General features: G+C 45.0%; 1 protein-coding gene across 1 annotated transcript; it reads right to left on the bottom strand.

The window, feature by feature from the left end:
• Positions 1-753: 753 nt before the first annotated feature.
• LOC120832323 (transmembrane protein 132D) lies at positions 754-23,180 on the bottom strand. The gene is made up of 10 exons (XM_040198511.2): positions 22,730-23,180; positions 18,901-19,813; positions 15,007-15,153; positions 12,552-12,723; positions 10,831-10,974; positions 8,505-8,713; positions 5,951-6,131; positions 5,706-5,819; positions 5,408-5,599; positions 754-3,144 (listed from the first exon to the last, which is right to left on the bottom strand). The coding sequence occupies exons 1-10, from the start codon at positions 22,776-22,778 to the stop codon at positions 1,699-1,701; spliced, it is 3,567 nt and encodes a 1,188-aa protein (XP_040054445.2). The 5' UTR covers positions 22,779-23,180; the 3' UTR covers positions 754-1,698.
• Between the last annotated feature and the right edge of the window lie 1,271 nt (positions 23,181-24,451).

Raw genomic sequence — 24,451 nt, 5'->3', positions numbered from 1 at the left:
CGTTTCTGTGTCTGAACATTTAAGCTCTGAATCCTGCGTCGACGATCAGAGATGCCGCGATGCGCCGCAGACACAGGTTTGAATCCCTGAAGCGAGTTTGTTTACGTTTCCTGGTTCTGCTGGACAGATAAATCCACTGGAGAGCATGGAGAGCTTACAAAAAAACGCTGGGGCTGTAGGTAGACTATGGGAGCAAGTTATTAAAATGGCTTCTATCAACTCTAAATCCACCCGATGCTGCTGTGCGAAGCCACAGCCACAGCTGGCAATTCCCAAAGGTGCAGGGCTTCAGATTATCTGGGCTTCTTTTAACTGTTTATGAATCACAGCTCCAAGAATGTCATTTGGAGAACAGGTGTAGCTGTGGTCAACTCGGAGACACAAGAGGGAGAATGAAGGAAAAAGAGACAAATGAGCCGTGAATAATCCTGCAGGAGCCTCCACCGTTGATCAAATACCTGTAATTCTTAGGGGACACCGATACAACGCACAACATGAGAGTCACTTTCTCTGTTCTCATCTTTCTCTTGTCGCTATTATCGGCAGACACATCAAATAGTTTGCCGTCAGGATGGCATTTCACCGAATGATGACATCAGCCTTAAATGACTTTCAACAGTGATTAAACATAATCAAATCCCACTGATTCATAGAAGAGCTTTAGCCTTTAATCCAAACCGTTCACTGTGCTCTCCCGTGAATGACACTGAAACGTTTTGAAGGCTTTAAAAACAACGATTGAATTCAATTCCATTTTAATACATGTATCCATTTGTTCTTTATTAATAGGATCTTTTAGGAAATACACATCACATTTTGGTTAAAAACGAAGAGGCTCTTACATGCAAAAGGCATTGGCATTTTTCATTCACAGCTAAAAAAATCTTACCATTGAATATGTATTTGTCTCTGTCAGGAGAGCAAGATTAGACATTTATACATTTATACAGATAGTATAAGCAGGCCCCAAAGACTAAGGTAAGTTTGTTAAAAAAAAATCTGAAACAATGTCCACATTCAACACAGCAGACTGTATTTGCATAACTTGCATTTGATTTGAATAAATATCCAATGATGTCTGCAGTGAAAAACTGCTCCGAATAACCTGATAAATGTTGCACATTCTCTGACAAATTGCACAGACTCTTCAGGTATTCTCTGGAGGAATCTGAGAAAAAAGTACAAAAGGCTGGAAAAGAATATAATTAAAAGAGTAATTCCTTAGCGAACTACGTTTAGCTCGACTGCTAGAAATATCTGGAACAGTTTCTACAGGGCAACAATTGCAGAAAGGACATGAAAATCCACTTGTTTTGAGTGAAAAATGTAGAAATAAGTAATATTTTAGATCTATTTGTATTTACAGAACAGATTTAGAGAGCACATATTTTTCAGATACAAGAATATTTCATTTTTAAAGGATAAAATAAAGCTTTGAATCTTTTATGTTGCTCTTCATGGGTACACAATTACGTAATGTATCTACAGGCTGAGCACATAGTTTAATATAAAATGTCCTTTATCTAATCTCAATAAATACGGCCTCTAAAGTCATCTTTTACCCTAAAAACAAAAGCCCGCTTCTTTTCTTTCAATCTACACCAGAACTTGCTGTGCATGTCACTTTATGCATGTCACTCAATCATTCTCTCACACACACACACACACACACACACAGACAGAAACATCTCAACACACTCACTGGGGCTCTGATAGAGGTTTGACTACAGGCCACGGCATGTCAGGTAAAGGTGACTGGGGCTTCGCGGGGGTCTGGTGCTGCAGTGTCTGCTGGTGCGCCCAGTTTAAGTCCACCCCGTTCTTCTTCAGCGCAGCCAAGTGCTTGATGTCCAGCGTGGTGAAGGTGGTGAACTGGACCTGGTTCCTCTTGCTAGTGGGGGAATGCAGAGGTTCGCTGTGCTGTGGTCTGGCCAGCAAGGTGGCCGAGCGGCTCGCCATGGGGCTCATCGCCGCTCCCTGAAAATGCTGCTGCTGGGAGCTGTTCCTGCTGCGGCCCAGGGTGGCAGTCCTTTCGGGGGCGGCGGGGGCGCTCACGGTGGGCAGGGTGCACTCCATGCCGCCTCGGCCGGCCGAGTCCACGGAGTGGTGCGACTCCGCCGGGCGGTGAGCCTCGCGTTTGAGCGTGGACACCTGAGCGGGGGCGCCCGGGGCCGACGTGCCCTCGCTGTTGCTTTCCAGCCACACCCAGTCGTGCTTGTGGTCCTTCGGGTCCCCCGCAGGGGACGGGCCCGCCTGTATCGGCGTCTTTTTACCCCGGAAACAGAGTTTATTCGACGCGCATTTCAGCAAAACAGCCAAGATGGCTACACAGGTGACCCCGACCACGGCATAAGTGCCGATTTCCACGTCCGACATGGCTCTGAATGTCGCAACGAGGTCGTTCTCCACTTTCGGAGGCTTAGATTTAGGCGGCTCCTTCTTCGGTGTCGCTTCTGCTTCGGGAACGTCTTTGTTAGAAGGCGAATCGGGGCTGTCGAGCATGTTTCTATAACCTCTTTTCTGACCTTCCCTTTTATTAATCGAACCCACTGTGGTAACTTTAGGTGTGGCGGCGCTCAGTGGCGTGTTCAGCCTGGGTGGGGCGGCAGTCATTGGAAGGTCAGTAGACGGGTTTCTTCTTGTAGGTCTGGTCGTGGTTCCAAATCCCACGGCGTCCGGCCTCAAAGGCTTTTTTGTCAGCGCGGTACCTGCCGGTCTTAAGGACCATTTATCCACATCCACGAGGGCGCGCTGTGTCGTTCTGGGCCCTCCCACCAATTCCGACGCGCCGCCGTCAAAATCTTTACCTCCATCGGCCCCGACCTTATTGCCGCCGCGCTCCCCTGCTACGACCCTGCCGCTGCTCCGGAAGTTGACCCGGACGAGCCCCGTGCCCACTGCCAACTTGCTCTTCCTCTTGGACTTCTGGCATTCCTCGCAGATCCTCATCTCCACCCTCACCAGCGCCCCCTGGCCTCGGCCTTCGCCTTGCGCGACCAAAAACGTGGAGAGCGGCGTGCGGCGTACCGTGGCCACGCCCTCGTCTGGGGTGGAGACCGTCAGGGAGTAGGTGGTGCGGTCAAACAGCTCCAGTGGAACCACTGTGCCGTCGCTGAACTGAACCCAACAGCTGACCACCGCCTCCTGAAAGTGTGAAAGAAAGAACCTTGGAACCAATGAAGAAAAGCACTTTGTAACACAGAGAATCAGTATTCTCCCCTTCGCCTGCAGCGAGAGCTGTATTCCCATGGTTGTTAATAGCACTAAATTGGCTATGCTAATCTCCTAATGATTACACTCAGTAGGGTGCTATTGTTCCATAGATTATAGTGCTATGAAGTTAGCGTCTGAAATATAATTTAACCCAGACGAATAGAGAGGGTGTAATGGAAGTCCTTTGAACGAGAACAAGAAAAGGTTTGGCGACAAGGGTCACGTTAAGAGCCAATCCAATCACATTATTACGCAATGACCTATTTCCTGCTGCTAATGTGAGCCACTGGGTCGCCACAGACCTAACCTATATTTTGGATTTGAATACATTACGAATGGCCTTGAGCGGAGCACTAACAGCTTGTCATCACAGACATAGTTGACTGGTCACTTGTCCTGGCCTGGTTCCAATAGTTTGTAATTGATAGGCCCAGACCAGCCGCGAGGGCAGAGAACCGTAGGTAAAGACTCTCTCACGCCGCACGGTGAACACACAGACGACGGCCGTGTATATGTGAATATGTATCAAGTTCACAAAGAAAAAAAACTAATATTATTACACCCTTGAATGGACTGTTGTGTGAGTCTGCTCTCAGGTGGCAGTTCTGTTTGAATGTGTAAATATCCATTGTATCTTGGGGAAGCAAACATTTAGGAGTTGTGAATAGCATATTACTCATATAAGTCTAAAGGGTCATCTGAAGCCCCGTGGTGTTCATTCCGCGTAGTGGTTACCGGCTAAAAAAAATGTAAAATGTTGAAAGCTTTCTTGTTGCAAGAGACATGGATCTGACAGCGCTATCACATTCACATGTTTCAAAATATAATGAATAAAACTGTTGCTTTAATACACAATTTCCCCAACAAAGCTTTGGATTTCTAAAAGAATATTAATGGTGTACCAAATGTAATAGTACATCCTCCCCAAGGCGCAGTGCAGAGTTTCTCTTGGTCCAAAGATAAAAAAAGATGCATTTTCCTGAAGATAATCTCAATTACAAGGCAGGACTCCATATTTTATATACTGTATTACACCAACAGAGATAAGTAACTATCTCCAACTTCAGATGCCAAAATGGGCTTTTAAGTGACAACATTTCTTTCACTTTTCTTTCACTTCACCTTAATTCAGCGTTGCCACATTTCTCTCGCAACCAACTTCTTTGTCCCGTCCTGCATCCAGATATTATTTCCTGTCACCAAATGTAGAGCTTTTAATTCTCTTTTAATTTTCTTTTAATGCTCTCACTTATCTATTCAGAACGTTTGTTTCCTTTGCGTAATCAACTCTTAATAGTAAAATGAGCCATTGAACGTAGAAATTCTGCCTTAACAGACTTGACAAATATTTGACAAATATCAGCAGCGCTATTATTTTGTCCTAAATTCAATATCTAAACACTGTGATTGAATTTACAAGCTTTGATTTGCATGCAGGAAAATAAAAGTGCAGCAACACAAGTCTGTTTTAATCTGCGAACAGTGCAAGTAGCATGTTGATGTTAGAACGCAGTTCTATGGGGGTGTTGATGTTGTTAATGCTGTTGCTTTATTTTACACGCGTCTGTGACCATTTCCATGCTGCTAATGAAACTGCCAATGGGGCTTGCATGTTTAATGCAAGAGAGCAAGAAAATTGGTATGTTTTAAGATTGAGGAAGAAAAAAGCTTTTTTTTTTAATCTAAATAATTACACTAGCAATGCAGTCAAAACACACAATAGGATGTAACCTTTAGATATTTAATCACAGCTGTACTAATCTGAATTCCGTGTTTGTGTTTCTGCTTTTATGTATGCATTCCCTAACACAAAGCAATGTCTGTGAAGATTTCAGAAGATGTCAGTTACAAAGAGAGAGAGAGTTGGTAATTAAAAGAGTAAAATGTTCTGCATTACACGACAAATCCAGAAATCTATTCTCACCATTTCAACTAAATAAAAGGTTTTTCACGATTCACTCTTACCCACCAAAAACTCCTTGACACAGTATTATAATTGCATGTCGAATTCACAATTTATTGTTGAATTTCCTTTTTTGCCATCGGATTTTCACACCGACGGTCCTTCACATTTATGTGGCGAGGCTGAAAAATTAGTAACTGTAAAACCGAAAAGAGACGAGTGTGCTCTCAAACAGCTGCGCTCTGCCCTGCACCTTAATGCTTTGTGTTTCACAATTTGCCAGTTACTTACCTGTTTGAGCTGCGTGATTGTCTCCCTGGTGGTTGCCGTGGCAACGATGGCCCCGCTGCTCCCCGGGCTGAGCTGCAGGGACAGAGAGAGTCCAGAAACCAAGTGCACCCCCAGCTGCGTCACGCTCACTTTATCATCCACCACCCTGATGCTCCTCTCTGCCAGGACCGATGACGTCACTGGGGACAGCACCTGCAACGGGGCCGGAAAACTCATCCAGACTGCAGTCGGAGATATAGATGATCATCACGCACTGCACCTGCTCAAGCACACGCACACACATGAGCCACGGTCTCACCTGCACGGTAGTAGCGCCCACAGCCCGTCCCTGCAGCACCGTCCCATCCTGCACTCTGGCTACATCCGGATCTGCCACTTTCAGAGAGGACCGAACAAGTTTGGTCACATCCACCTGTCAATCAAAAGAGGAGAAAAAAAACATAATACACAAAGCTGCTGACATAATGTATTATGTCATTTTTGGAAGAAGAACCTTTGGTCCATTGTCTGACAAGTCTAGCAAAGACTGGATGACTGGACTACCTGCCAGTCTGGACCCAGGAAGTACTCAGCAGGCTCTTCCCTTGTGAGCGGGTCAGGTGGCGCCTCATCGTCGGCCCGGGCTATGAACGGCGTTAGCACCCTGAGTGTAGAGTGCTGGTACTGCAGCATGCAACCCCTTCCCTTCCTCATCTCCTCCTCTTCCTCGCTGTCCCATGTTGACCTGACACACGGATACAATCACACACACACATGTTAGCTTAGCGTAGAGACTTGAAATCAGGGGCCAAAGCTAACCTGGTTCTGTCCCGCGCTTACAGAATTTGACGACAATCACCTCTAAAGCGAAGAAGTTAACATGTTGTATATTCATGTTAACAACAACAACAAAAAGCCCAGGTTTATTATTAGATTGGAGCTAAACCCCTGCTGACTGTACCTTCATATGGTGCATGAAAGTAGTACCGATATTCTTCAAAAGAGCAAATACTGCATGTACTTTTTCCAACTATTCCTTTCACAACAAAACTATGAAGATTATTGATAGATAATCTTTCTTTAATCATTGACAAAATGACTGAAAGACTGAATAATTGACTTAAATGCACTGAGAAAACTGCAAATGTTGATGAAATGACTCCAAAATCATGTAGTTTGTCTGCGTTATGTACTTCTAAATGGTGATTTTAGTTAAGATAAGATAATTCAGGAACAACACCGGAGATCAGCAGCGCGGTTGTTGATGCCTTTGAGGCACAAAACATTTGCAGAGTGACCTTTACTTCTAAATGAATTTAAGTTGAATTTACCAGGATCCCACGGCGGACTGGTTTGTTTGTGGGTGATAGAGGTTAAGCTGTGAACCATCAAACCCCTCAGCAATGATCATTCTGTGTAATTATCGTAAGCACAGCTGGCCTACCACGCACTGCACCACAGGTGTGCTGCAGGGCTGATGGGTAAGCTTTCATTCTGCAGGCAGAAAGCTACTGTCAGGAGCTACAGTCCAAACAAACATCATTATTAAACAGCCTCAGGTCACAGCTTTACATGGGGTGCAGGAGCTGCTTGAATTAAATAAGGGCGAGTGAAAACAAGCCAGCAAACTGGCCCGTTCCTCCATCCTTCCATCACCTATGTAGGTCGTTGAGGCATTACCAGGCTCACACCTGCTGGAATAAAGTTTAATTAAATAAAAAGTTTAACTATATAATATATGGGTATATATTATTCATGATTCAAAGTTAAAGTCTTCAGTATATCAGAATTTTTAGCATCAGCAATTTACTTAATTGCATTTTTGCCATGGTGGCCACGGTTACTCAATTTCATTAGTTCTTTGATAACCCTTTAAGCCATTATATGGTTGAGCCAAGCAGCTCGAATGCTGTGGTATTTTTAGAATTTATCTGACAAATATTGTATCAACTGACTCCAGGTGCTTCATTCATTCCATCTGAAACCAAAAGAAATTAAATAAAACTAGAAAGTTTCCTTTCCTAAAAAGTTTTACTGCCTTATTATACCAACACAAAAATAAAATTAAAATTAAACCAGTGGGAGGATGTTTCATAAATCCAATGTTTAAAAGTAAATAGAAGTCAGCCCTACGTTGAATACCAGTCTATTAGGTCACCATTGATTAGACAGAAATACCAGTTGCTCCTCTGCCAAAAATAATGCACATGTCCAACACTAAAGTTCACAGCGAGTGTTGCAGAGCTACAATAGCCGTAGAAATGTCACATTAGTGACCTATTCCCAGTATCTGTTTGTTGGTATTGAATGTTTTAGGAAATGAAAGCCACAAAGAGTTTCTACCCTGGAGACGAGTCTGCCATCATCATATGTATTGAGCGAAAAATAATGACTTTACTGTAAGTATTGAGTGAAATTCCACTAACTTTTGTCTCCGGGGCAACTGCCTTGCCTCCACAGTGCTTCACCCACTAATGCACCTAACACAAGCAGGATGTTTTTATGAGTCCTTTCACAGTGTACCGACCAATATTTGAAACACACCTCTCTCTGTTTTCCAAATTCGATATCACCGCCAACGAATGACTCAGAAATGACCATACAGCTGAATATACATCTCTCTGAAACTGTGTCAACCAATATGGACTATTTTAAACTTCACAAAGGCACGATGAGATTTATGCGTCGCTAAGTAGCAGCTGATGCTGATGCTGTCTCCTTTTTTTATCTCCACGGGTTCAACTGCATAACCCGACATTTATGAAGCGAGCACACCGGCATGCGTTACAATTACACTGAGGCGCTTCAGGCGAATCGGCCAATCAGACGGCAGTCAGAAGTGAAAGGAGCGAGGGAGGGTTGGATCGAGTGCGGCACTTCCTTTCACAACTACAAAACGGCCTCAAGCAACCCTTTCCTGGACGCGAGTCCATCTGTACGATAACCATTACCGACAAAAACGTATTTATTATTCCTGCAACTTCTCGCATTTTGCTCTTTGTGGATTTAAGTCTCAAAGTCTTATTCCAGAGTGCGCCGTATAACAGCGATGTGCTGTGCTAACACAACATAATGGCTCTGGGAATAACGGTTGGATACGTCTCTGGCCCGGCCTCACCTCCTGCTGCCTGTAATGACTGGGACTCGCCAGCCTTTGATCTGGCTGAGCTCCGGGTCGGCCACGTCAATAAGCAAGGGCAGGCGGGGCACCCACACACTCATCTCCAGCTGGGCGCTCAGGAAACCGTAAGTAAAGTTGAGCATCACCCGGCTCCTCCCTGTTGTCTCCTTCCCGTTCACGTACACGTAGTCACATCGCTCGGACACCTGCACAGAGTGGGGGAAAAAAAAAAGGGGAAAGGCGAATCAAGCAATGTTCTGCCTGATAAGAAACGAAAGAAAGTGATTTGAAAAGCTCGACTTTCTAGAGATAAACAGCAGAGGAGCCCGTTCCGCATTAAAGCTCGACGGAAAATGAATAAGAAAGTTTTAGTATAAACTAAAAAAAGCACCACTGCAAACACACACACACATTTTACACATTTTTAACAACTCCCAAAGTCTGGCCAGTGAATCCTCCCGTGTTTCTCTATATGTCATGTAAATTCACGACTAAGGGTCTCAATGAAACCGCAGCGGAATATAAACTACATCCGCCTTATGACTGTTCCTGCGGTGCTGTGCGGTAGGCGGGAGCCTTGCTCTTCCCTCCGCCGGTGAGCGCAATGAGGTGAAACACAGCAGTCGGTGTGTTTTATTTAAGATTGGAGGCCTATCTCCATTGCCGCCTCACTTATCTTAACAAACCAGTAGCTCCACAGCGGTAATTGGAGGGCACTAGACTGGAGAGCAGAGTGTAGCACTGGAGAGAGGGGGGGGGGGGGGGGGGTAGTGGGGGGGAGGTGTTAAAAGTTAGGGGGGAAAAAAGCAGAGGGAGGAATGACTTGCAAGGGAAGTCAACGTGAACTCTGCAGGAAGTGATGAGGGAGAAGAGTCTGTGAAGACATTTTCCCATCATGCCCCCTGGCATGGAACCCAATATCTGATGAGTCCACCGCCATCGCATGCGCTCTAGATGGTTCAATGGACAGAACTTTTAACTCAATGAGCACTGAAATCATGATTATTTTTCCCCCCCACAGCGAAGGAACATGTTGATGAAAAACGATCAAAACTTTCAAAAGTGAACCTTTATCCTACAATTTAAAATGGCAGGACAAGTAGCCTCTTATCTGCATGCGCTGGTGTGGGCGTACCGTAGAATGAGATGTTGCCTTCTTAAAACCTCCACCTGTGGTTTTACTGTTTCAACCCATCGCCATTCAATCAAGTTTTCGTTTTTTTAATTCATCCTGCTGTGTGTTTAGAAATCAAAATGTTTAATACACCATTAAAACCTAAATATACGAATACATTACTATGTAAACTGAACAGCGGTTCCAAATGAGTAGCAGTCAAAGCATTTAAGAACCTTTTTTTTCAGCTCTTCAAAAGAAAGGCGTTTTCAAATCTGCTGTTGGCGGTATTGTCAGTCAGTCATATTCTACACCGCTTGTCATTAGAGGGTGGTCCGGGGGGGTCTGCTGTAACTTAATAATAATGATAATAATACAGATTCAGGGGTTGGTGGGGACCAAATCACAGGAGAAAGGACATGGATGGCCGTCTGTTAAATGTACCAACAGCCAACTGTTTGATTGATCCACATTAAAATGTCATAATGTCCTGTTATGTTAGCATGTCAGCTTGTTTGTGGCCCCTGAGGGGGGAAGAAATTTCAATACATGTTTCTTTAAATGAGCTCTAGAGCTTTGCTCTAAGTGAGGACAGTAACTTCAGGAGGAGTGAGGGACGGATCAGAGATAATATTAATACATTTTATTCGTAGAGCTCTTTAAAAGGTACTCAAGGCACTTAAAATACAATAATAACTGGATTAAATTCCTCTGCTGATGCGGAAAAGTATTAATAATACAGTACTTTTTGGCTCTTTCTCATTTTCTTAAGCTAACACAGGCGGGCAAACCGCCTCCGCTGCTGCAACGTCTAATGGAAAATCACATAATTCCTTTTCTCCTCTGATACGCTCCCCTCCGTCCCCTTCTCTTTGTCCCAGTAGCATAGATCCATTAAATAAAAGGTCAAATAAGTGTGCTTATGGACTGAACGCTGGGATCATGGGCTCAATCTGGAGTGTCGCGTGGAAGAGGCTGCTTCTATCCAAACTCACACACACACACAAACTCAAGAACCAGTGATATTCCCTTTCTTGGGAGCTAAACACAATTTAGCTGTCGGGGTTTTGTTGTATTATCTGTGTATAGTGCTGCAGTAGAGGGAAACTAAATATCTCACGTTGAACATACGTACACATGCATTTCCATGATACCGGCAGTGCAATCGCTCTGCAGGAAAAACAAGGTGCCTTATGAGAAATGGTTCACCTTGACGACATCCTCCTCTGTCGACCTACAGCTGGTGTAGTTGGTCACGTCGGTGACTGAACCGTCGGCCTCGACAGCCAGCGTTTTCACAGGTACCGACACCGTTTCACCCGTCAGCACAGCAGTGTTCAAGATATCGGTGTTCTGTGCAGAAAGGTGGGCAACATCGATTAGAATAGGACAAACATATGGATGCATTATTATAGTTGTCAGTTCATAGTTGATCTTCTTAGTAATAGAGTCTTGGACGTGAATATGCTGGTATATTACAACCTTGTGATGCTCTACTACCTGAGTCCATTGGCGACCAGTAATTGGGCAAATCGTTTAGCCTGCCTGGCAAAGAGTATATAGACACAAATGTCTGATTGACAGAAAATTAGCAAATTGTTTAAGGCATTTTCCGGTTCCGGCTTCACACATGCGCGGATGTGCTTGTAACAAGAGTATTTCTGCGGTGTGTTATTAGTACTTTTCATACGGGGGCAGCGAGGACAAGCCAAGAGTGCTACTGTAGCTGGACTAACAGAGATTATAACACTCGCTGGATCACAAACTTGATTTGTTTAGCACAACCGGACAGATGGGCTAAAAAAGAAAAATCTCTCTAGGATGATACACGCAGTACATGTCCCGTCTCTCACAAACTCACACACCTGGAGGCAAACGGGTTCTTGGCTGTGTCGTTTTATCAATATTATCAATAGTCAACAGAGTTGATAAACGCTCTAACATCCGTTTTCCCTCTTTAATCAATGCTAAACAGCAGCTTAGCTTAGCGCTTCTGTATCATAAATCTAGTATAGGTAGAGACAGTGTGTGTAAGGAGTTCCCCCCGATGCCCGTGGATAAGACAACCCCCCCCCCCCTTGGCAGATGTTGCCCAGCAGCTTCATACTCTGAACTCCGTTCGGTTTGGCAGCTGCTGACCGCAATTCGAAAATGGACACGCTCCAGTTCAGGCTGCGAACACTGAACCAAACATAAGCTCCTGCATCGTGGGTAGCAGAAAATCGGACGGCGATATCAGCGCTCTGTGGTTTTGGCAGCGGCTAACCGAGAGATCTCGACTTCCGATGTTTCCGCCGGCTCTGCAGTAATCTGGCTCAGAGTGATCAAGTAGTTCCGCTGTGGTTTAAATCTGTTACTCTCTGAAAACAGTGTTATCTTTATACTCGTAAACCTTGGTAGGGCGCATACATTTTTTCCTTCATTTGCATTTTCATTCAGTGAGTCCAAATGTTAAATTGTTCATCCTTTTATTTTGTTCTTCTATAAACATAAAGCTACAGTGACTTTACCTGAAAGGTAAGGTTTCCTACATAGGAAACAAATCTATTCCCTCCGAAGTTAAGAGAGAAAAATGTCTGCGCTGACGGAGATGAGACGTATGTTTGATTCATTTTGATTATTGCGGCATGAAATTGCTTACTGACTCGCCTGTCAGAGAGACGTGCACCTACGGCAGCTTGTCATGTCTGATGTTTGTATTAAAATGTAAAGGAAACATCAACAGAAATGTTCCAGCGTCACTGATAACAAGACGTCGTTGCAAATGGTCATTTCAATTCTATCAGACTCCGCAATGCAGACCCACTAATCATTTTAAACAGAGAAAAATAAGAATTGGTGTTTATTTGGGATACAGCCATGCAAATGAGTGAACGTTTCCTGGAGGAGGCCGGCAGAGTGAATGAATACAGATCCAGTATTGTCCTCACCATGACCAGAGGTGCCAGCCCCACATAATCTCTCTGGGTGGTGTAGATCCGCATTATGCCCACTTCTTTCACGTTCCCTGGCAACTCCAGACGCCAGGAGATCATCTGGCTCTCAGCCAGCTCCGAAACATCTCTTGGCACAAAGTCCAGCTGTAGAACTTCCAGAAGACCCCTGTTGAGAGACGGCGTTTTAAAATAGAACAAGTTTAGACAGGTTAAAGCAAGCGGTGGAGCGCAAGTCTAATTCATAGTTCAAGACAAGGAGGTGACGTTTGATCATCGTCACTAATAGTTGTTATTTTCATACTTTACTTGTTTTTATAGGGAACTGGTGTCAAGAAACAAAGATTCTTTAATGCAGATCTGAGATGAGCTGTGAACTCTCTCTCCTGTGCCATGTATATATGTGTGACGACACCTCCTATGAAAATTAAAATGAAATACTGTGGAAAATAAAAGTCGGAGCAAATCAGACGACGTCTCATTTCAATCAGCTGATGGAAGAACGAGTTGAGCGTGTGGAAGGAAGATTAAGCAAGCCAGCGCAGACTTGAACCACTTGAGTATTCTGGTCAAAGGATTGTCAAAGAAAAGCCATGTGATGTTTTTTGATGCTGGAGAGAGTACCTGCCAGTAGGAACAGATCAAAAGGGGGAAAAGTGCAGAATGTCAATGGAGCTTTGGCACTTTGAAGTGGAGCGAAACTTTAAAGCAAGAAGCAAAACAACGAACCTCTACAGAATACGACTAAAATTCCCACTTAGAAAATAAAATCATAAATATTGAAAAGCGTATACAAATAAAAAACAAACAGAAATTCTGACTCGATCTAAATGAACTCAAGGAGTTTGCTCGAGTGCATCTATAAGATTTGCTCTGTTGACAGGATTTAAACAAGAAGTATGATACCACTAGTATCAATATTCTCATGAATATGTCACCAAGAAAAGCATATAAACGTATTTCCTTCCTGTTAATGATTTCATATGAAGTCATGTGTGTCTTCTGCAAGTCTACCTGAAATCCTGCCAAATTAAAGCATTCCACAGTCCAAGTCCAATTTTTACGTTTTTTTTCTTGTTGTCTTGTTATTTTCTTCAACTAAATGGACTGTTTTGAAACGATTGAAATGATTCACACAGAAAATGCTGCAAGAGAGAGTGGATGAGAGCAACAGCGCGAAACACCGCAGGGGTTAATGGCCCTTTTTCCTGGAAATCCATCTATGAGGGGCGATTTTAAAACCCTGAAAGTATCATCACTTCAAACACAGTGGGGGGAGCACTTGTGTGTGGGCATGCATGTGTGTGTGTGTGTGTGTGTGTGTGTGTGTGTGGACATGCATGCATGCATGTGTGTGCGTGTGTGTGTGTGTGTGTGTTTCCTGGTGGGGGCTCAGCACAGGGGACACACAACTTGGAATATCTCTCCTTCCTAATCTCCCCTTCTGAACGTGCAAGCGCTTAAGCCTGGATAACGTGGCCGTGATTATGAATGATTACACATAAGAGGGTCGGGCGGGGGGCGGCCTGTGGGTGCCTGTGTGTGGGGCCGGACGTTGCTGGGCAGAGGTGGCGGGTGGTGTAAGCCGCGAAACGGGGGGAAAGAAACTGTGTGTAACAGTTATATCATGCAATGTGCTTTATTCAGTTGGAATAAAGTCATTAGAGGTAGAAGAGCTCAATTATATTTAATTTTAGTTACAATGCCCATTTTTGGGATCATACAGAATGGGGATGATAACTAATGGGACCAGGAATTCTGTAATTTAATTAATTAGTAATTTACCCGTCATAATAAATATAGATGACATCCAATGAAAAGTTGGGCAAAAATGAGATGATATATTTAGGAAGTATTCCAGGAAATTATAATGAAATCAAAAGGAACTCAGAAAACTGAGCTTTTCCAGATTTGCAAATGAGAAACCCCAATTATCCATCTTTTATTTTTGAACATCACTGTGTCTCGTTAACCTCTTCAGTGCATCCTAATCAAAACACAGCTGGTGACTGACAATTAAAACAGCACAAATAACTGCTCTAAACTGTTTGCATGTTGCTGGGGAGTTATTCCTTCTCATGTTTTTGCACTGCCCTCATTCCAGCAGGATCACTGTAATACCCTGCAGATCTTTCTAAGTGTACAACGCAGTCCGTGCATACTGAAGAACTCCTCCACAGACAACAGTCTGCAGAAACCAAAGAGCGCATCCATTTTTTAAAACCCATTTTATTTTAATGCTCATTTTCTCTACTGATAAAATGAAAACTGATGCAGTCACACCATCTTTTACACAAGACAAAAACTAAACAGTTTTTTGCTTTACTAGTTACATTTTTTGTTTTAGTGATGACTGATTGATTAGCAGCAGAGTTTATGGAGGTCAGTTTATAGGTCACAATATACAGAGAAGGAGAGACACCAACACGTGTGGAGAAGGTGCGCAACTGACCTCTTGGCGGTGACGGCAACCTTCCTCTGGCAGACGACGGAGACGGTGTTGGGAGTCGCTCCTCTGCCGGGCTCCACTGCGATGTCCCACAGCGCCGAGTCACTGGGCCGCGCCACACTGAACGCCAGGCCGGCTTTTACCGTCGCCCTGCGGAGAATACAAAAACCAATGAAGGACGGGATGCCAGTTAGTGCAAAGCGTTGACGTTACTCGCGAGGTGTCTCGTTAACTCGCTCGGGGTTTGATGTGATTTGTGTAAAGCAAAAGACAAAAAGGCTTCTTTGAACACAAGGATGTCAGTTCTGCAAGATCTTGTTGTGCAATATCAGCTGCCCAGGACACGGCCCAATACAGAGCTATAGTACTCCACAATTAAAGAGAATTACCGCCGTTTATATCTTTTGTTGAATATGTTCACCATGTCTTTCCATCTGCGTTTTGAATTATATTTGATGCTCATATACAAGTGAATAATTACACATGTACAATGCATTTGTGTTTGTTTTGTATGCGCTCGTTTCAGTTGTCAATGTCAGACGGAGAATTAGCAGGGGTGTTTATTCCCATTTGCCCCGGGGACAACTGGGAATCAGTTAATCAGAGCTCCGATTCAGACAAACATCCCCTGGCTGGGACAGACCGAGAGAGGGCTTATTGTAAATAATGTGAATGGACCAGAGAGTCCTGGAGGTGGAACAATTCCCATGCCTTTGTTTTTCTGAATCAGGCTTAATCGTTGTGCTAAAGATCGTTGGACAGGGTCACGCAGTATTAGGCTCAACAGGGAGTCACTAATCTCACGCAGACACCCAGCTACCTCAGCTCTATTGGAGACTTTGTGTGCATCCCAAAAAAACGGCCAATTTCCCTATTGCTGGGAGTCAATGGGAGTCACCATCTGACCTGTCGGCAGGATGTTGACGCTGAGAACCATTTGGTTGACGGACTGCGAGGGAAGCTTGCTAAAGCAATCTCGACAAGACGTGTGGCGGAGGAGAGGATTATTATAAGACAATAAACAAAAAGTAAACACCTTCAAAATACCAATTTAAACTTTTAATCGTGTCTAGCAGCAAAAATTCTGCTCTTGCGTTCAGCACTTTAGGGCACAAATATTGGATTTATTAAAAGTGTCTGCTTTCTATCAGCGGCCCTTTAGATCATCCGCCTCATGGTGATATGTTAAATGAATATACCCCAAACGAAGGTTATTTTACTGGTAAATTATCGTAGAAACGCTTCTTTTTCCTTTTATACAATTTGCTGTTCAGTAATGGTTCAAGGCTTTTTTTACAACATCCAATTTCCAAGTCCCCCTGTTTTGACAACCTGTAGCTTTTCATTTCAGCAGCATAACAGTATCTAAATAGGTGAATCACGTTAGAGCTGACGGACGACACGATTCTAATCTATTCCTATCATAATAAGGGTCAGAACGGACGCCCTCATGTTCAGCACACACTTAAAAATACTGATTTGTAATGAAACAGCAGCCAGACGGATCAATAACCATTGGGACAGACTCAAGGTCACAGTTGTTTGATAGAAAAACACAGTATGTGAGTGAGCAAGAGCACACACACACACACACACTTCCACAGAGTTGGTCCTTGAAGCAAATTGACAAGCTAACAATTCAACAAATGCTGGATGAAGACACACTTTTGCTAAGATCTTTATCTGGATTGAGAATAAAAGGAATAACAATTTATTGTGATCAAAGATTGTTCTTCAGCTACGGAACAATTTGAAAACAGTATCTATACAGTCGTCTATTTATGACATTTATGATCTTACAGGACATCCTCCATCCATTGACTCTTTTTCTTGCTACTTGTACAACAGCACCTGCGGACCGTCCTCCCCGGGGGAACCAACCCTTTCAACCAGCTCCTGCTGGGAGTGGAGGAGCAGTAACTCAATGCCAGAATCCTCCTGGATCACTGAGTTTCGCCTCCCTCGAGGAGACACGGGACACTCCCCACAAAGGAACCTCATTTCGGCCACTTCTGTCCTCGCTCTTTGTCTTTGTCAGTCACTACCCAGAGTTCACGGCGACAGTGTGATTGATATGTCCCGTGCCTTTCACATAATATATGATATTTCATTGACACACTTTCACAAGTTGCCTGTGCGCCTAACAGGTGCATATGATGGCCATGCAAATCAAGCACACACACACACACACACACACACACACACACACGCACATAGATCTCCATGGTTAATCCTGGCAGTCGGCCCAGATCATCTCTAACCTAAAGGGTTAACCTCTTGATTCATTTTCAATCAGGCGCGCAGATTATCTGGCCTAACCCTGCCGGAGTGGACTCAATCTTGGGCCAAAGAGCGAAGTAGAGCAGGGATTTCTCCCAGGAGGAATCAATCACTTCGCCAAGCTCCTCGCTGCTGGCCGTCACTCGGACTTAACCCGCTGGACTCAGTCCTCTCTTCTTGTCCGATCTCCTCCTGGATGTAGCTGTAGGTCAGAAATACACGGCCTGAAGTCAACCTGGCTCCCGGGACTTCTCGGTTGCGGTCAGTGAGTCAGACTTTGGGGAATCAGGTGGAGGGGCAGTAAATCCTCCCAAAGAACCAAAACAACGGCAGCTGTTGAAGGGTCAGCGTCCCTCTACCAAATCTTATTCACATCACTCACTGGGTTTGCGTGTGCGGGGCATGTTTGCGTCTGCAGATGGCCAGTGCGATGCATGAGAATGGTTTTGACCGACACACAGCCACAGGTCAACCACTATGGATTAATACATATACCGTCGCATTTCTCTGCATTTGCCTCCATCCCGCCGCAGATTACCGTTTGTTGTTTGCTGCATGATATCACTGGGATTAAGAGAGAAATTTGTCTTGCGTTTTTTTTAAAACAAACATTAAGCCGAGTAAAGAGTGGAAATGCAAACCCTCTCTGCAATGGCTTTACACTTTACTGATCTGAAGCATTCTGACAAGAACGATTTTACTCTGCCGAGCGATGTGCATTAGAAGACAGTAAGTAGAAACTTTGAAACAGATTGAACCGCTGGTGTCGGCGTGTCAGGGCTGCTTTCATATTGACTTCACTTTTAACCACAAGAGTGAGGGAGATGTTAGTTATTTGTCTTCCTGCTCCGTTAAATAGATGCATTATTTATGAAGTCAATGCCCAGAGAACCTTGTTGAAACGTTAGTGGGATGTTGAGATACGGAAACCGGTGAATCATTTGCCAATTATTTCCCTGTTCATGGAAGAGTGCTCTCCATAACTCCCCCACTAACTGAGAAGTTGAAGTAGACGGGATAGAACATGTCAGTAGTTTATGAAGCCGGTAAAAACCAGGAAACAACACAAGTCATGTTGGCACTCAAGCATTTTACTGAATGGCCTCGGTGGCGAACGCCCATCAGTATTCAAGTGTCTTCGCGAACCATTTAAATGCATGGAGCTCATCATTCATGAAGATACTCAAATGTACTGTTCATCACGGTGATTCAACTTGGTTTCAGTCCCTTTTTCTGCTTCATATGTTTCAATTAAATTTTATGTGTCTCCTCCTTAACTCTTGGCCCCTTCAAACTCAGCAGCGTAGAAGAGTCATTTTTATGTTTTACGGGAATGACATCTTGGTGCTGTAGTACCAAAATGTGATGATGGCACATAACTGTGTGTAATGTGGATATCGTGGTTCAGTGTAATTAGTTTATTTGTTAACAAGGTGGTAGGTACATGATGCAGCACTTTGGAGCTTGCAGACTAACTACTTAGCAATCCAAATGTGGCTAAATCATCCCCACAATGTGTGCAAAACTCGGATCAAACCCTCCTTTAAAACCCAAACCGCTCTGCAGACAACCATATTTCCACCAATTCCAACAACTTCTTTGAAAAGTTCAGCTCACCTGAGAGTAAAGGTCTCCAGGGTGGATGTGCTCGGCAGGAAGACATAGAAAGTCGCAATGTCCGTGTCCTTCAGGGGCTTGGAAGAGGTCTGGATCACCACGGCGCCTCCCAGCCTCACTCGAAAATAGGTGGGGTTCCCCGACTGAGTCCTGAGCAGGCTGACACTCCCTATTCGCCTCATCGGCGTCCCCGACCCCCCGGAGCCCCTTCCCTTTCCCACGCCTACGCGCTGTAGGCTGTCCTGCGGGTTACACTGGCCTGTCCGATCCCGCCGACTCTGGAAGTAGACCTCAACAAGGTTCCCCTGAAGCCCCTTGATCCCTTCGGTTTTCCCCGCTTCCTTGCTGGCGCTGCCCGATCGGCTGGCCGAGCTGAACCAGGCCGGCTCGGGGCGAAGCTGCGCCACGCAGAACCCACCTGGCAACACCAGGCACGCTCCACGGACCTCCCTCGTCTCCCAGAAGGCGTAGGCGGTCACACAGTGGGCTCTGTCCTTTGCCTTAGCTCCGGCGCCTTTCCACCCGCTGTCATCCTCAGAGCCCGTCTTTGCTTGCACCGCAGTGACGTCATTTTCAGCGGGCATGTGGAAGAGAATCTTCACGACGGGGGATGAGGAGCGAACCTTGCGGACCAGAATGACCGGCAGGATCCTGCGCCCGCTGAGGAGCAGGTCCGGGGAAATGGGAGCATCTACGCTCAGGGGTCCGTATGAAGCGTTGACAGCTGGCTGCGGGAGCCCACCGCCTTTACCAGTGATGAGGACATACTGAGTCTGGGCCTTCAGGCTGGAGTTCCTGGATGACTCGGGGGTGGCCTGCCTCAGAAACACGTGATCCACATTGAGGACCTGAAAGTCGATGGCGGGGTACGCCGTCGACGGGCTGTCCACAGCAGCCTTCTGACTTTCAGCAACTGGGAGGGGAGAATTTGCAAAGAGAGATTAGCACATTCACTCTACCTCTGTTTTTTCATTATCTGCATTTAAGATGCATACAGTTACTTACGAAATCAGTCAGTTACTTTACGTAGGAGCGTCGGATGGGGATAGGACAAAGACGAAGGGGTTGACTAAAAGGTCACTGCTGGAGAAGCCCGGCAAAGGCTTAAAGACGGAGGGAGTTGGGTGCAACGGGGATCAAGGAGAGTTTGTACGAGCAGGTAGGAGCCCAAAGGCGGTAAAACCAAGGGGATTGGATACCGTTCCCCATGTAGAGGATGCCCTGAAAAAAAAGGGGAACAAAGGAAAAGAATTTGGGGCAAACAGGAGAGTTACGGGTAAGGCATGAGAACGATTGATGAATTGTAAGAGTGCATCCCAAAACTGGGCTAGGAGACTTTTGGACATGAAATAAAACAAATTACTACAGCATTTAAACAGTTAATTCATGGGACCATCAAAAACATGAATAACAAAGAACCGGAAGGGATTTTGTCACAGTTTTATGCTGAGCACATTTTTAAATCACACTATTCCTGTCTCTTTAAGTTAAAGAGACTATTTAAATGGGCCCAAGCAAAGCGATGCGAAAACCAACTCTCTCTCCAAAGTGATTCACTACTGTGTGGCGCCGATAGAACCGTCTAATGATGGCGATCGATGTGTTTGGATGCATCGAAAAAGACACTGTTTCCAACCGTATACTAAATAACCGGATGGTAACTACAGTAAATCCACAGGTCACACATAAATGTTCATCCAAATGACACGCTACTGGTAATTGGATCAATCTTTGAGAACGAATTCTCCATTGCAGTTAAACACTAAAACACATACAACATACACAACAACCAACGCAATGGAGTGAATGAACTCCCCAATACAGCTGTATGTTAAGCAATTTTTGTTTTAAAAGGCACAAGATCTATGAAAAAATACACATGTCTGAGTTGATACTAAAAATGCAATATTCATAAACACACACAAAAACTGTTTTTTAGCTTCCGGTAATGAGACTGATGCAAAAAGGACACTAAAAGGCCAAAGAAGGTGTTGGCGGGTACACATTCACACAATGCCTGCAGATTGAAGGCAAACCAAAAGGTAAAAAGAAATATTATACAAAAGGGGATCCATTTGAACGTCTATATTTCCCATCATTTGCCGTAGATCTGTATACACAAAGCTACGAGAACAAGTAAAGTCGTAGTCTAATTTGTAAACTGGCACTGCTGAGGACATGACGTTTCTCAGGCCCTTTAATTAGGTCCGAGGTTCAACTAATTACATTTTTGTGACGAGCCAGAAGTAACACTTTTGGACTATTACTATCTTTTAGGCATGAAAAGGAAATGAAAGTTAAAACAACATAATCAAAGGATTTGATTCCTAATCCTTGACTGTTTCATACAGCAGACTTTAGATTTAAATTGGAGGATTATTATTTGGAAGAGGTTTGTGCTTCCTAGTTCATTTCATTTATATTTTCTACTATATCAAGCAGGAGATGGGTGTCTGTGTACTTTCAGCTCACATGAGAAAAGGCCACATTAGGACATTAGATGACTGTTGTAAAGAGCCCATGCACAGTTATAGATTGGCTGATACCGTCTCATCTCGGGGGGCACAAACATCCGGTGGTAACTGGACTCGCGTGTGTGTGTGTGTGTGTGTGTGCGCATCGGGGCGGAACTCGCTCGATACAGAGAGCAGAGGGGGGTTGTACGTTACTACGTAGAGAAAGAAAATACAGTTTGTGGAATAAAAGAACAAGGTTCACCTTAAATGACTTTAAGTGTTGTGTGAATGGCGCTATGTGGAATATGAAATTAAACAAAATTCACTTGACCTTCAATTGGGGGGGGTGGGGTGCCTTTGGTTAATGTAATGGTACTGGGACCACTGATCACAGCTTTCTTTGTGGCAGCCGCTGTTCTTAGATTCCTAATTAGTCCAGACTGCTGCACATCAGTATTTGACTGGATCCCCTTAACGATCAAGTGACATTAGAAGAACTAGTTGAAATATTTTAACCTCTGTAATTGTGAGTTCAACCTCGGGCCGCCTCGTTGACACGGCGGGGGCGGGGGGGGGTGCACCCGTGAGTGGACTGAGAGATAATATTCATGGGTGCCACGCAGAGAACATATCAAAGGCTGAATTCTATCGCTTAGACATGAATTAAGAGCACAGCTGCGCTGCCGAGTCCTGCAGTAGCAGGGAAACAGCCGTCCCGGACGTAATGTGCGTCTGACCAAACGTGCACACGGTGACATCATGTGCAGATACAAGCGCGGGCAATCTCTGGAAAGTCTTTGGCGTGATATCCGTATCACAGAGAGACAGGCAGCTCGCTGTGACTTTGTCAGCTCCCAATGCAGGTTATCTTTAAGCAACCAGAGGAAGCAGCTTTTGCAGCCACAGCTTGCGGCCTCTTTAATCCCCACAGATGAAGCTTCCTGATGCACACTGGAGAGACGTGCCCTCCCTTTCATTCACACAGAGGGACAATGGAATGGACAGAGGTAGTGGCCATGCAATCATCAATCATCAGCAAAAGTCGACCTGCCGAGCTCACATGAAGTCAATCACCTGAACACAATGCACCCGAATAGTTTTACAACCCCAATGTTGTTTCATTTCTCTAAAGTGGTTCTATACTGTGAAGGCACTTCTCCTCTCGATGCACGCTGTCATCGTCCTATAGGCCTAATGTAAGCGAACAACAGGCTACAAGAAACAACAGCACATAGTCTGTGCATATGTGAGATTACACCAAAACTTCAATAAAGGGGAGGCAACAAATACAATGTATGGCAAAACAAACACATTTGCATGTTCCCACTGTAAACACAGCTGGACAAATCGAAGGGTCCCTCCTGGAATCTCACCTCCGACGACAGCGAGCAGCGCCACTGCGACGACAGGCAGCAGCGTCATGTCGGCCAGGTTGAAGGTTCCACTCCGTCCCCCTGACCCGGCGCGCACCTGGCTGCGCGGTGGTGACGCTCTGGGTGGGGTTTGGGTGGGGTTTGGGGTGGAGGGGGGGGGCAAATCACTGGACTTTCCCGACGCGCTTAAGAGTTACTTCCTCTGGCCGTGCAGGATGAAGTGGAACAATAAAAAATTTAAAAATCCTGGTTTTCTTCCTTATCCACGTAGAGCGTCGTCTTGATGCATCCGTGATGGTTTTGGTATGTGTGCACGTGTGTGCGTGCACGTGTGTGTGTGTGTGTGTGTTTGTGTTTGGTCTCCGCCGAATGACGACAGGGATGATTTCCTCCGGGAGCGCACGGCTCGAGCTGGCACGGCAGGACAGCAACGGGCACGACTATTCCCATGATAGAAACGAGTAAACACGCGCCCCCTCTCAGATTAACGGGACCACGTGGGGAAGAGCTGCCAGCAAATGAAATGCGCACGAGGTCAAGCGGGATCAGCGGTTTCTCCCTTAATAAAGGGCGAGAAAAAAGTAGATCCTATTCATTTTTTATTTTTTTTAACTGTATTTAAAGATTTAATTTCTTTATTCACAGATAACATTACACTAAGTAGGCCTTTATATTGATTGTGACTATTATGTGCCGGTTCTAAAGGGGGGGGGGGGCGGTGGTGATGGGCAGGGGTCTGCAGGCTGCCAGCTGCATACTCCACAGTCCATCCAGCATCAGGATCATATGAAGCAGATTGATCAATCACAGCTGAAACCTTGTGGTGACGAACAAAGGACAAATGCTCGCGTTGGCTCCACTTGAGTCCTGTGTAAGAGCTGAAAAACTGAACAACTCAAAGAAAGAAAAGTTGGAAGTATTTCTTTTTTTACGGCCACATTAGGCCCTTAGGCCAAATTTGACATCTTAAAACTTTGGCTGATTACTTTCCCCCCGCTCCTATTTTTATGTGTATCACTTCATCTGCCTTGACCTGAAATCTCTTACGCTCATTATGACGAGGTGCATTGAGCGTCAGTGCGAGTTCAAAGCCAAAACTTAAACTGGAGTGATGTCTTGTTGGATCTCCCCCTGCCACCAGGGAGACGGTGATATTCGGTTACGCAGTCTACGTAGTTTGTGCAGTTTAGGCACCATGGCATCCATCCACATTACACCAAGTGCTGACACCAGATTTACGCTGAAGAACAACCAGTGTTTTCGAGCTTGAACATCACTGAATACCTGTTGACTGAAACAAATGTGCGTTGCTGGCAGGATAATTAATGCCAGCCAGCGGGACGCACTGCGTCCACTGCCTCGATGTTTGTGTTGTTGTAACATTGCCAAGCGACAGCAATACGCATGCAGGCATCATTGGCATTTTCTCCGCTGGTTACAGAGGCTGATTGAAATAAATATGGGCCTTAGGGGAACTGTTAGGGATCTCTGAGAGCCAATACAACTTTGAAGAACTGCTGGAGTCTGTATTATCTCAGGAGAGGAACTGGGTTTCTCTGTCCAGCTTGCGCTAGTGTTTACGGAGCCGGGTTGGCACAGGCATTGCATTTGGAAGCCACTGAGCTTTAATTTGAGCAGTTTGTCTGTGGTTTTGGCCGGATGAGATTATTAAAGCCGACAGAGGCAGAGGTCACCGACTATTGAGTCCGGGAACGTCTCCAG

Source organism: Gasterosteus aculeatus, chromosome 14 (genome assembly GCF_964276395.1).
Source record: "Gasterosteus aculeatus chromosome 14, fGasAcu3.hap1.1, whole genome shotgun sequence".
Taxonomy (NCBI): Eukaryota; Metazoa; Chordata; class Actinopteri; order Perciformes; family Gasterosteidae; genus Gasterosteus; species Gasterosteus aculeatus.
The sequence above is the reverse complement of the archived record's forward strand: the minus strand, read 5'-3'. Positions and strand labels throughout refer to the sequence as shown.